The sequence below is a fragment of the Lathyrus oleraceus genome, chromosome 5 (genome assembly GCF_024323335.1).
Source record: "Lathyrus oleraceus cultivar Zhongwan6 chromosome 5, CAAS_Psat_ZW6_1.0, whole genome shotgun sequence".
In the NCBI taxonomy this organism is placed as follows: domain Eukaryota; kingdom Viridiplantae; phylum Streptophyta; class Magnoliopsida; order Fabales; family Fabaceae; genus Lathyrus; species Lathyrus oleraceus.
In genome coordinates, this window is record NC_066583.1 from 640962351 (window position 1) to 640975343 (window position 12993).

Genomic DNA, 12993 nt, shown 5'->3' on the forward strand with positions numbered 1-12993 from the left:
AATTAATTAACGGGTCATAAACAGAGCTTCAAAGCCAAATCCACCTGCTATAACCAGTCACTATTGGGATCACTCAAAACCAACCAATTAACCAAGTAACTAACCCAACCAACTAACTTCCAACTCAGCGAGTTAACCAATTAAACTCACTGAGTTCACTTCAACTAACTCCTAAGTTGACTCCTAACCTGACAATAACTAACTGCGAACCTCCATTGGATCCAAACCTACAACCTATATAAACACAATGGATCACTCTCAAATGAGAGAGAATTTTTAGATTTTTGAAAATTCAGCTTTTCTCACTTCATCTTCTCAAATTCCTCTCCCTACACCAAAGCTCAAATCACCATTGGAGCAAGCTTCACATTGAAGTTTGTTATCAATTGAGTTAAACCTCTTACACTCAATAATCATCCCTACATTCACATAATCAACATCAACAACAACAATCCAATTCATAATTTTTCAGAGTTGATTCTTGAAGAAGAGGAGTTCATAGTAGAAGTAGAAGATTAAAGGTTCAAAGTAACATAACTCTGGTTTTCTCTTCTTCATCTTCATCACTTCCAAGTGTCAACAAGTTCCAAGACAATCCTCCTAATTGTAGGTCGATGAATCTTCATCTTTGTTGAATTGTTGATACCACATTGTAGCTTGTGTAGTGGAGAGTCAAAACCCCAAAGTTTGGTGGTTTGATTCTCCTCCACCTCCATTTAATTTCAGACTTTGTGCTTAGGATTCTTGACGTTAATTGCTTAATTTCCAGAATTAGTTAATCTAAGGTTATAGTAGATGAGGAATTAGGATAGAAGAGTTTGAGAGGAGTAAGAAATTGGTGCTTTTTCTTGAATCCGGCCAACTCCGCCGCCCCTGGCGCGGTGGTGTCGGAGCTCCGGTGGTGGTTCTGTTTTAATATAAGAATTGGAAGATGAATGAACGGAGAGAGAGGAGAGTGCGGTATCATTAGAATCCGCTTGTTCTTTTATCCATTATGAGCATTGATTCGTTGATTGCCTTGATACTTTGGTCAGTTGACTGGTCCAAGGAGTGTCCACTCCATATCTTCACTGCCATGTGTAACAGTAACCTTCACGCTGATATCAAATTTTGTCCTTATTATTGTGCTAAATTCCAGCGGGCCATTATGATTGGGCCTTAGGTCAGGCAATTGCCCCCTCTTTAGCTGTTTTCATACCCCTGCCTAACATTGTTCATCTTAATCACGATAAACCTCATAATTGATTTAATCAATTCCAATTTTAATTCTATTTTTGTTATTAATCATGATGCTGTTTTTGTATGAAATAGATTTTAATTCCTACTTTTTTTGACATTTAGGATTTAACATAATTTTAGGGAAAACTAGCTTAATTCATGTTTAACTAGATTAACTAGGATTAGGTAATTAGTTAGAAATTAGGCTTAGTCTTTTGTATATATTAGATCTAATTGCTTAATTTCCAGAATTAATTTTCATGTGATTAACCATGCTATGTTTAGAATTTCATTTGATTTGCCATATTAATTTCCATATACATGATTAATCTCATTTTGACTTGGTTACATTTTGTTTGTGGTTAATGACTAAATTGAAAATTCCATTTCAATTTAATTTGGTATATGTTTGTTCATCATGATCACTACATCATATCATACTATCATCATACCATCTCATTCATTTGAATTAGAATTTTAATTCCATTTTATTAATGCATACTAACCATTGTTTTTTTGTGTGGTGACATGTGAACGAGAGATCCAAGCCATCCCAGTTATTCATTTTGTTCTTTGTTGTTTGATGTGCCATGCCATTTGTATGGTTTAGGCATGACACATGAGTTGTAAATTGTATTTCCCTGTCATGCCTTCATGTTGTATTATGTGGATCCCCCCTTTTGGGCTAAATGTTCCCCCATCCCTAGTCATGTAATAGCTTAGATTTATTGCTTTCTAGTTAGTTCACCATGCATGTTAATAACCAAGACAAAATATAAAACGATAAAACAAAGCATTTCAAAAGAAACAAAAAGTACTTGATTCAACGTCAAGTTGTTTTCCGAATAAAACTCACACCATTGCAATGTGAATGCTTGATTCAACGTCAAACATTCTCCATCTGTTCCGTGATCCCTTCTATCATCTCTTCTCAACCTCATTCTATTTCTCACCTCCATTCTTCACTCACTATTTTTCATAATAAATTCAAATGCTTGATCCAACGTCAAGTACCTTTTTCAAAACATTTTCATAACAAATTAGAATGCTAAATGGGGTGTACGTGTTTGTACACAACATTCAAGTAATTTGGTTGTCGGTCGTACCTAGCCTGAGGACCCGACACTTGACTTTCTCCCTTAAAACATCTAGTGATTCAAACAAGTTAGATCTAGGTGCTATGAGGGAGAAAAAGAGTAGTTAGGACTCCATGGTCCTCTCGATTCCCAAGTACTCTGATCGTTGACCGTACTTAGTCAAGGGTCAGATACTTGTCGCCCTCTAAGTTCCAACGATTAGACTTGCCAAACTCTTTTCATAATTCAAATCTCTTTTTTGGATGAAAAAGAGTGGTTAGGATAACTTGTCCTCTCAATTCCCGAGTTATTGGACCGTTGACTATATCTAGCCAAGGGTCTGATGCTTTCCTCGGTACATAAAATCGACCCCAACCAATCAAATCATCTTTTGCCTTAGTGCACTCTATTCAAAACCTTTAGATAAGGACATGTTACTTTCGTTATACCGTGAACGACGCTTAAACCTCCATGTGCGAGCAAGTAATGTTTAACTACTAGAGTGCGAACCAAGCGTATCCACTTTACCGCAAACAAGAAAATACTTTCCGCTTCCATGACAGAGTCTACAAGCAAGTGAACAGTATCACGTGAACGTCAATACTGTTTAGTAAAAACAACCAAACAAATGTCATGTTTGTGAGCCGAACTACGAAGCTCTGACTTCCTTATTGCACGTATGAGGATACGTAAGCACAAGGGCCCAAATCCTTGGTGAGCACACTAAATTAAAACTTATTTTCTCTTCCATCTCATTCTCGATAGCAAGCAACTTACAGATAAATAAACATCCATACGCATTTGATACGAGCAAGTGGTTCCCATGGAGTACCATGGATGTTGGGGGTGCTAACATCTTTCCCTTCCATAACCAACTTCCGAATCCTCTCTTGGTTGCGAGACCGTTTCTCTCATTTGGGGTTTTATCGCTATTTTCCCTTTCCTTTGGAATAAATAAAATCCGGTGGCGACTCTGTATTTTTTGCAGCGCTTCAAGTACAATGAATATAAATTAAAATCACCATAAGAATTATACTTACGAGCACCACAATTGTATTACGAGTATGTCTAGCCAATTATCTCCCTTCAAAAATTCCAGAACGCAACTCTTATGAAGCATATATTCTTGTGTTGGTTCATGTTTTAATTTAAACAAACAGAGGTCTAGAATCTCGTCTATCATACTAGATATTATCTGAGTGTTATCTAGTTGAGGTGGTGTAGTCTCAATATTGTGAACCGAGGCAGAACAACTATCTTTCATGCTTGCACCACCCACAACAACTTTCTCAACTACTTTCGCATAATACTGAATTTGTAGATAGGTTCAAACACATTAAGTTCTCATTAAATTTTTATCTTAATGTTAAATTCGTTAAGAGTAAAGATGTGTGGTGTTGAATTGTAATTCCTTGTGTCGAAGCAGCTTGCTCGACATAAGAAAGGAAGTGTCGAAACATTAATGTCAAAATGTTGAAACAGGTTGCTCGATAGAGATTTTGACTTAGGCTTATTTTGTAATTTTATCTAAATTAGGTTAGTTAGAGTTTTGCTTTGGGAGAAATCAAACTCAAGCTATAAATAAGGAGTAACCCTTATTATTGATTGTAACACAACACATAAGTGCAGTTTTACAGTTAAATAGAAAATATCAGTTTGAGAGCAAAAATAAACTCTGTAGGAACATTTTTTTTTCTTCTTCTTCTTCTCTCTCTCTCTCTCTCTCTCTCTCACACACACACACACACACACACACACACACATCAAACCCTAATTCCATTTTCTTCCCCAATTTTTATATTTTCTATTCTTCTTTTAATTATCAATTGTGCAGTGAAGTTCTCCATATGTTTTGGTGAATTTTCAATATGTGGGACAAAGAACAATGACAACCAAAATAAATGGCCCCAAGCAATCAAATCAACTTCCCAAACAGTGTAAGAAAACCCACAACAAACAAGAGGAAGATAAATGACACGAACTCAAAGAAACTTTCTTACCCAATTCAATCAAAATGATTTACTCTGATAGAGAGAGAGAACAACTCTCTAATTCCCTATACTTCTAAATAGGGACGGAGCTAGAAATTTAAAAAGTGGGGTCAAAAAAATAATAAAATATATATATATATATATATATATATATATATATATATATATATATATATATATATATATATATATATATATATATATATATATAAAAGGCCGATTTGGTCCGTGTTGCACAAGGCCTCAAAAATAGAGGGACCTCAAAATTTTGAATGTGGGCTTTATAAATTATAGTAATAAAATGACGAAAATTTTACCCCGTACCCCTACAATTGTACCCACACCCCTACATTTAAATTTTTTTGACCAAAATACCCTCATATAAATAGGGTATATTTTTCATTTCTAAATTTTTTTACCATTTTCGTCTGAAGACTTCCGGAAAGCAAATTTTTCACTTTTTCACATTGTAAACCGGAACACTTAGAGAAAGTCTTCCGGTTTCACGTAATGTATACCGGAACACATGTCTAAAGAGTTCCGGTTTGTTGTCATTTGGGGGCACTGAACCGGAAGTCTTTTAGAAAGTCTTCCGGTTTGGTTTGTTGTATACCGGAAGTCTTTCTTAAAGACTTTCGGTTTGGATGGTCTAAACCGGAACTCTTTTAAAAAGTGTTCCGGTAGTCATCCTTTTTTTTTAATTCACCGGAACTCTTCTTTGAAGTGTTCTGGTGCGTTTTTTTATATTTTTTTTATAATTTTTAATAATTTTTTTAAAATACCAAAAAGGATAGAATGAGAATTTTTTAAAAATTGTAGGGGTATAAAGCTAACTGTAAGGTAAAATTTTCTAAAATGACTAATATATCGTAAGTTGATAATTTGTTCAATAGTGTGATTGTAGTGTAGTGATTAGAGTGTTTTGCTACCAGACCAAGCTCGCAGGTTCAATTTTTGCAGCCTGCATCCGTTATTTCAATTTTTTTAATATTATATAATTTTTTTTTCTATATTCATATTTTTATATATTATTATTAATTTTAGATCATGTTTTTTTAATTAATGTTGAAAAGTACCGCTGATATATATTAATTGCAATTTATTATTAAAAATACACATAAGAAAAGTATAGGCCCTAAAGAAATATTAAATATAAATGTTTTTTTTTTATATATTTGACACAAAAAATAAAAATTATATTTTTATATATCATTATTTTTTTGATTTTATTTAAAATAAATTATATTAGAGTGACTTTGATATAGAGTTGACAAAAATAGAGTATCGGAACCTAAATGAGCCTAATGATCAAGCCTTAAGATTGTATTATAACTTAGGCTTAAATTATTTTACTTGAGACCAATACTAGACGGATTGCGGACTATGCAATACAATATAGGCCATTTTGTATAAAAATAAAATAAAATTTTATAATATTAATCATTATGAATTATAAATTATATTATTTTAAATATAATATATTTTTAATTATTATATTATTTTTTAAAAATATTATAACATATTTTAAAAAATAATAAAAGTGTAAATTATTTAAAATAATACACAAATATTCAATATAACATGAGCTAATATAATGCGATAAAGTTGTGAAGTAAAACATGAAATAATTAAATATCTATTTAATTAAATTAATATATTATATTTAATATAAAAATATTAAATATAATATGATAGATAAAATTTAGGAGGGGAGAAAAAATATTAACATATAAATTTCTTTTTGAAATTTAGATTCTCATTTAAAGGCTCCAGCCATATATTTTATTGTGCTCGGTCCGATCAAAATGAACTAATCCAATTTTGACAATTCTAAATACACACAACAAAGATATAAATTTGTCAATAAATAACTAATTAAATTTTCTATGTCTTCTAAATAATAATGAGAATAATTATATATAATAATTATAATTTAATATAAATATCATACAAGTATTAAATATCAGTCATTAAAAAATAATTTAAAATAAATAGTTTTGTAAATATATTTGACATAAAAAAACTATAATACAGCAGTTGTAATATATAATTTATATTAAAGTTTTTCTCTAAATAAATTGCTAAAGAGTATATTTATAACATATTTTATAAATGGGGTAAATTATTTGTTTTTAATTAATTAATTAGTTTTATATCTTTTAAATAAAATTGAGAATAATTATAATAAACTAATTATAATTTATTATTAAATACAGACAAATATTTATAATTGAAGAATTAGTTATATTAATATCCTTTTTAAGATGATTTTTCATGTTTTAAAAGTAACTTACTATTTAAGTGTAAAAGTATATAAAGGGATCAAATTTATTTAAAAATTAGATAAAATAGAGGGATCAAAACAGTAATTAAAAACAGGACTTTCGAATTAGTCGAGACGATACCATATATATATATATATATATATATATATATATATATATATATATATATATATATATATATATATATATTAGTGAACGGATTCAAAAACCGGAACGACAAATTGTCATATCAGCTCCAATCAGTCGCTCCCAACTCTAACCAGCCGCCGACATGGCTCAAGCCAGCCGTCAGCCCTGCCAGACCGCCACTCTGCGGCTACAACATTCTCCAATCGACTTTTTTTACTCCTTTTCTAGCATTTTAGTTTCTGACAATCGAAACATGTTTTCCTTCTTTTAATCACTTAAGATTTTAAACATTTATGGCTCTTATTCTATCACTTAAAGATCCTATAGCCTTTAAATGAAGTTTCTCAACCTCCATGTTGGATCACATCTAGAAATTCTGAACTGGATGCACTGAAACAGATGAACACTTAAGTCCTCACTACCTTCCTTGTAGTAACAAACTCATTGAACATGAATGAATTTTGAAGGTAAATTACAAGACTAATGACATCATAGAAAAATATAAAGACACGTTTAATGGCAAAAGTTTTACACAGATTGAAGGTATTGGATTTTATGACACTTGCTAAATTGTTGCCAAACTAACAACTCGAACACTTTCCTTATATATTGCAGTATCTCGGTTTCACCAAACACTTCTTTCATGACTGTTGCTTATTCTTTCTATCTACCAGTTCTATTTATAGCACTGCTAACTAAAACTGATTACTGTGTGGAGTTGAAGATTCAGATGGACTAGTTGAAGAGTCACTTGCTTCTGTATTTAAAGCTGCAACAGAACCATTTCCATCTTCATTCTCAGCCACCACTTCTTGTTTCTTAACAGAACCTCCTCTTTCCATCTCTTTCTCGAGTTCTTCTTCACGAGGCAGCGCGCTAAACTGAGTGTCAAGTGACTTGGCTGCTGATAGCCATGCAAGAACAATCACAAGAAGAACACCTCCCAAGTATGGAGTTGAGTTAGCCAGTGAACCAAAAGTTAGGATCATGAACTGCTGAATTAGAGCACCGCCCGATTTTCCTAATGGATTGCACACAACATCAATGGCTGCCTTCCCTTTCACCTGCAACAACAAGTTTAACATGTGTTTATTAAGGCTCCAATTTTTAAATCCGCAAAATTTTAGAGTCCCGAACCTTGGTATCTTCATCCAAGGGTATGTAGGCCATTTCTTTGCATGGATCAAATAAGCTGTACTTTGCACATTTGCTGAATATGTTTTGCAAGGCACCAACATATACAGCAGCAAGCAGTGGAGTCAGTCCAAGCTTTCCAATAACGGGCGCGAGTGGATCGCCGAATAATATGAGAGAAAAGAAACCAACTCCAGTCATAAGCAATACGGTAGGTGTGATCTTCGCAGCAACTCCCCATCCATATTTGTCGAAGATAAATTGGCTCACAAGCATCATCGTGAAGGTAGCGATTCCGGTTGCAGTTGAGAAGTCGCCCATAAAGGATGAGTACTCATTCGGGCTAGGAAACTGCACAATTCGCAAAGGTGAGTGTGAGGGGAAAAAAGAGGCACACAACAAAATGGCAAGAAAACTAAAAGTGAAAAAAAGTTATGTATTACTTGAGCTTTGAGCTTTGATTTCCATGTAACTTCAACAATATTTATGCTTATTCCATATGCAACCACTAAAGTTGCAAGATCCCTTATATATCTTGAAGACATCAAGAACTTCAAGCTCTCCATTGTTCCCATTTTAGGCTTCTCCTGAAACAATGCATACCGATCTAAAATGTCATTTGTTTCAGTTATCTTGAAGGATTAGTCTCTGCAGTTGCCATAGATTAAAATCCAGATTTCAAGGGAAAAAACAAAATTCCTATACAATTTAGCATGAAAGGCAAAATTAGAGGAATGCTATATTATTACTTTTGTTCGAAAAGAGTACCTTTTTCTTCTTGCTACGAGCGGGAAGAGGAACGTAATTGTTCACCCACCAATAGAGAACACAGATAACAAGTCCCATACCAACAACTATACTCATCATTGCTTTTAGAGAGACGGCCCAACCATCAACACCGGGACCTAAAGTTTTCCTCATATTAGAAAAGTATTTGACTGTTCGGCCGGAGAATACAAGGGCTACATTGGCCCCAAGTCCAAACAGCGGATAGAATCGCTTTGCTTCATCAACCGTAGTTATCTGCAGGAAAAAAATTAGTATTCTCATTCTCCTTCACAAACACTAAGAATTTCATAATGATCTGGTTCCGATAAACATCTTAAAGAGAATAATACTAAGATGACATGATTAGTTTAGGATACCAGAATAAAAAATGATCATATGACAGATAATAACAGAACCGAACCAATCCAAAAATGAACAAATAGCAACAAAGTATCAAAGCCAAAAAGATGAATTTACCTGATTGGCAAGCCCCCAAAACAAGACAGAAATCACAACACTCCCCCACAATTCAGCCATGACATAGAACAAACAGAAACTCCAAATTCTCATAATTGCAAGTGGACCGAGAAACCGCGGTCCAAGGATGTTAAGAAGGTGATCAGCAAATGCCTCAGGGTGAATATAGTTGCTAAGAGGATACAAAACAAACCCAAAAGCACCAAAGAAAGCAATAAAAGGAACAATAACAGAATAAAAAAGTGCTTGTTTTGACAAAACATTAGCCAGTTTTGTGTACAACAACATGAAACCAATAGCCATAGGAAGATTCACCCAAGTTTTCAAAAACGGTATGATCTCAGCACTACTTCCTCTAGCAGTAACAACAAGAACATCTTTTGTGTCTCTTAGAATTGTGTAATTGAATAAGATACAAAAGAACATCATCCCAAGAGGTATAATCTTCTTGAGTGTGGTAACTTCAACACCCAAAAACTTTGGTTTTTCAGTTTCTGATTCATCAAAAACTGCTTCCCCATCACCACCACCTATAGCAGCAGCTTCAGCTTTGCATATGAAAAAGCTTTTGTTCTTTTTATCAAAGTTATTAGCTTTTAAGGTATAGCTATTGAGTTTATGCAACCCATTAGTAGTTAGAGAAAACCCACCAAGGATTTTGGGGTTTGGTGAGAAAAATCTATGCTTTAAGCCATGTGATGGGTTTAAGAATCTGTTTTTGGGGTTTATGGGAAGGGAGAGAAACCCTTTTGAGTGAAGAACAGCCTCCATGTCTAAAAGAAGAGTTCAAAAAAACATGAGCAATGAAGGGTAGAAAAGGTGGGTGCATATGGAAGATTGGAGAAGATGGATTATATATTCTTGAAAGGAAGAAAAGTGTGAGATACAAATATACTTGCTTTTATATGCCTAAAGAGACTTCCAAAAAAGGTGGAGAAAAAGACAACAAAGGTTAAATTTGAAATAGATTCTTTTATGTGAATTGTTAATTTTTGTGAGGTTGAAATTTCAACCTTAAGAATGGAATTTGTGTATGAGATGAATTATGCAACAAATGGAATGTGAAAGTGAAGTGAAATTGACACATCATAAAAGTGCAAGGCAAATGCGATGCAAATTATACTAGTATAGAGAGAAAGAATATACTAGTATAGAGAGAAAGAATAGTGATTACATTTTTAACTTTTTTTTCTTTTTTTGTGTCTTGAACTTTATTCATCTTTTTTCATTCTGCATTGTAGAGCTTGCACGGATAATATAAAGGAAGCTACCATGCAATAATTTATTACAAGAGTTTTACAAGAATTTGTTAGAGTTATTTAGAGTCCTTTTAACTAACTCACTATCTTACTTGCTTCCTAATATATATATATATATATATATATATATATATATATATATATATATATATATATATATATATATATATATATATATATATATATTCAATAACCTTGAAAAACTAAATGAGAAAGAGGTTCGATGTTTTTTGTCCTTACATGTAACACCAGATTGGGAGCTATTATTACTGCACATATGTTATCACATAGCAGTGTTGGCACTTGATAATACACATTAAGTTCATACTAGCGACTCAAGCCATAGAAGTTCAGTAGTGGTGTGTGCCAACGCACGATATTCAACTTTTGTACTCGACCGTGCAACAAGCAACTGTTTCTCGGAACTTTATGATATGAGGTTATGACCAAGATAAACACATGATCCAGAGATAGATCTCATATCATATGGATCACTTGTCCAATCCAAATCACTATATTCTCGAATGGTCATGTGAGATGCAAGATCTGCTGGTTGCAAGAGCATACCATGTTGTGTCGTGCCACTAAGATACCTCAGAATGCGCTTGACAACACTCCAATGAGAATCTAATGACTTAGGCATGATCTGACAAGTCTTGTTAACACTAAATTCAATATTCGGTCGTGTGAGAGTCATGTATTGTAATTCTCTAACATTTGACCGATACAGATGTGGATCGGTCATGACATCTGAATCATGTTTACTGAGTTTGCATTGACTGAACATGGGAGTGTTAACACCTTTGGCCTCAATCATGTTGACTTTTGCAAGTAGATCTCTTATGTACATAGTTTGAGAAAGGATCATAGCACCTCCTGATTTTTCATGTACCTCTAGGATAAGGAAGTAGTTATGTTTTCCCAGCTTCTTGAGAGCGAATTGTTGATGAAGTTTTGATATCAATTCTTGCACAAGTTTGGAGAAAGTCCCTATGATTAGTATGTCATCGACATAAACCAAGACATACAAAGTGATACCCTTGTGTTGATATATAAAGAGTGAATGATCACACATGATGTCAAGAAATCCTAAGTGCACCAGGGCTTGATAAAGTTTCTCATACCATGCGCGTTGAGACTGCTTGTGGCCATACATCGCTCTATTGAGCTTACACACAAGAGAATGACCATTGTCTACAAATCCAGGTGGTTGTTGCATGTAGACTTCTTCTTGAAGTTCACCATTCAAGAATGCATTATTGATGTCAATCTGTTGGATATCCCACTTGTGTGTTACAACAAGAGTGGGAATAACCCTAATTGTTATAGGTTTCACAATAGGTGAGAATGTTTCATGAAAATCGAACACCTAATGAAAACCCTTGGCCATAAGACGTGTTTAATACTGGTTGATTTTACCATCGGGGTTCTCTTTGAGTTTGAATACTCACTTGCAACCTATAACTTGTCTTTGAGGTGGTAGTGTGGCCAAGGTCCATGTTTCATTGGCTAAAAGTGATCGAAACTCAATTTGCATAGCTTTGAACCAATCAGGGTTTGGCAGAGCTTGTTTGGTAGTGAAGGCTTCTGAATGCACAAGGAATGGCTTAGGCTTTGAATTTCCTGTTTTGGCATCTGTTAACATGTTATGGTTATTAACTAGTAGTGGAGGTGGTGGAAGAGGGTCATAAATTAAGGGAGAAAAAGAGTCAGATGAGTCAGATATATACTGCATAGATGAGCTTGTGGTTAGTGTCAATGACTTGGAGCACATGATACCTCCTCCTTGAATAGGTTTTGATACATAAGTGGAATGCATATGGATTAGTTCTAAACTCACATTTGTAGGTTAAGATTTTGCAGTGGACTTAGTATGTATGGTTGTGATTGTCATATCTGTATGACTCGATTCTCTTTGAATTATAGGGTTAGAAGCATTGGGCATAGAAGAATGATATGATTAGACATTCTCTCTAATATGGGGTTTCATGTACCACTTCATCAGACATCACTTGATGTGATTGATTTGACCTAGATACCCGAGTGTTTGAGGTTATGTATAAAGGTGCATATTGAGTATGTGGAGTTAATCTAGTAGGCAAGGAAGCCCCATTGTAGAGTTGTGGATAAGGAAACTCAAACTCATTGAATGCTACATCTTTTGATACAAAGATCTTTCCACTTGTGTCCATACATTTGTTCCTTTTATGTGTTGGTAATGTTCCTAACTATATGCACTTGTCACTTTTGAAATCCAGTATGTGTTGGTGATATGGCCTTAAATGAGGAAAGCATGCACGACCAAAAATCTTCAGACTATTGTAGTCATGATGCTTCTTGTGCAAGGCATTGAATGGAGTGTTCGTACCTGATAGAGAAAAAGTAGGTAGCATATTAATGAGACACACTGTAGCTGTGAAGCTGTGATCCCACACCTTCATAGGTAAGGATGCATGAGCAATAAGAGTCTGGCTCATTTCCATTATTTGTTGATGTTTTCTTTCAACTTTTCCATTCTTATGATAAGTGTAAGGGCGTGTCAACCTGTATTTGATGCCCAATTCATTCAGATACTTAGTAAATGGCTTGAATTCTCCACCAAAATTTGATTGGATGACCTTGATAGTTGCACTAAATTGAGTCTTGACATAGTAGT

General features: G+C 33.9%; 1 protein-coding gene across 1 annotated transcript; it reads right to left on the reverse strand.

Annotated features, from left to right (window-relative positions):
• Nucleotides 1–7188: 7188 nt before the first annotated feature.
• Nucleotides 7189–9966, reverse strand: LOC127087538 (ADP,ATP carrier protein 1, chloroplastic). Its single transcript, XM_051028428.1, has 5 exons — nucleotides 9079–9966; nucleotides 8602–8856; nucleotides 8277–8420; nucleotides 7837–8184; nucleotides 7189–7763 (listed from the first exon to the last, which is right to left on the reverse strand). The coding sequence occupies exons 1-5, from the start codon at nucleotides 9847–9849 to the stop codon at nucleotides 7395–7397; spliced, it is 1887 nt and encodes a 628-aa protein (XP_050884385.1). The 5' UTR covers nucleotides 9850–9966; the 3' UTR covers nucleotides 7189–7394.
• Nucleotides 9967–12993: the final 3027 nt, after the last annotated feature.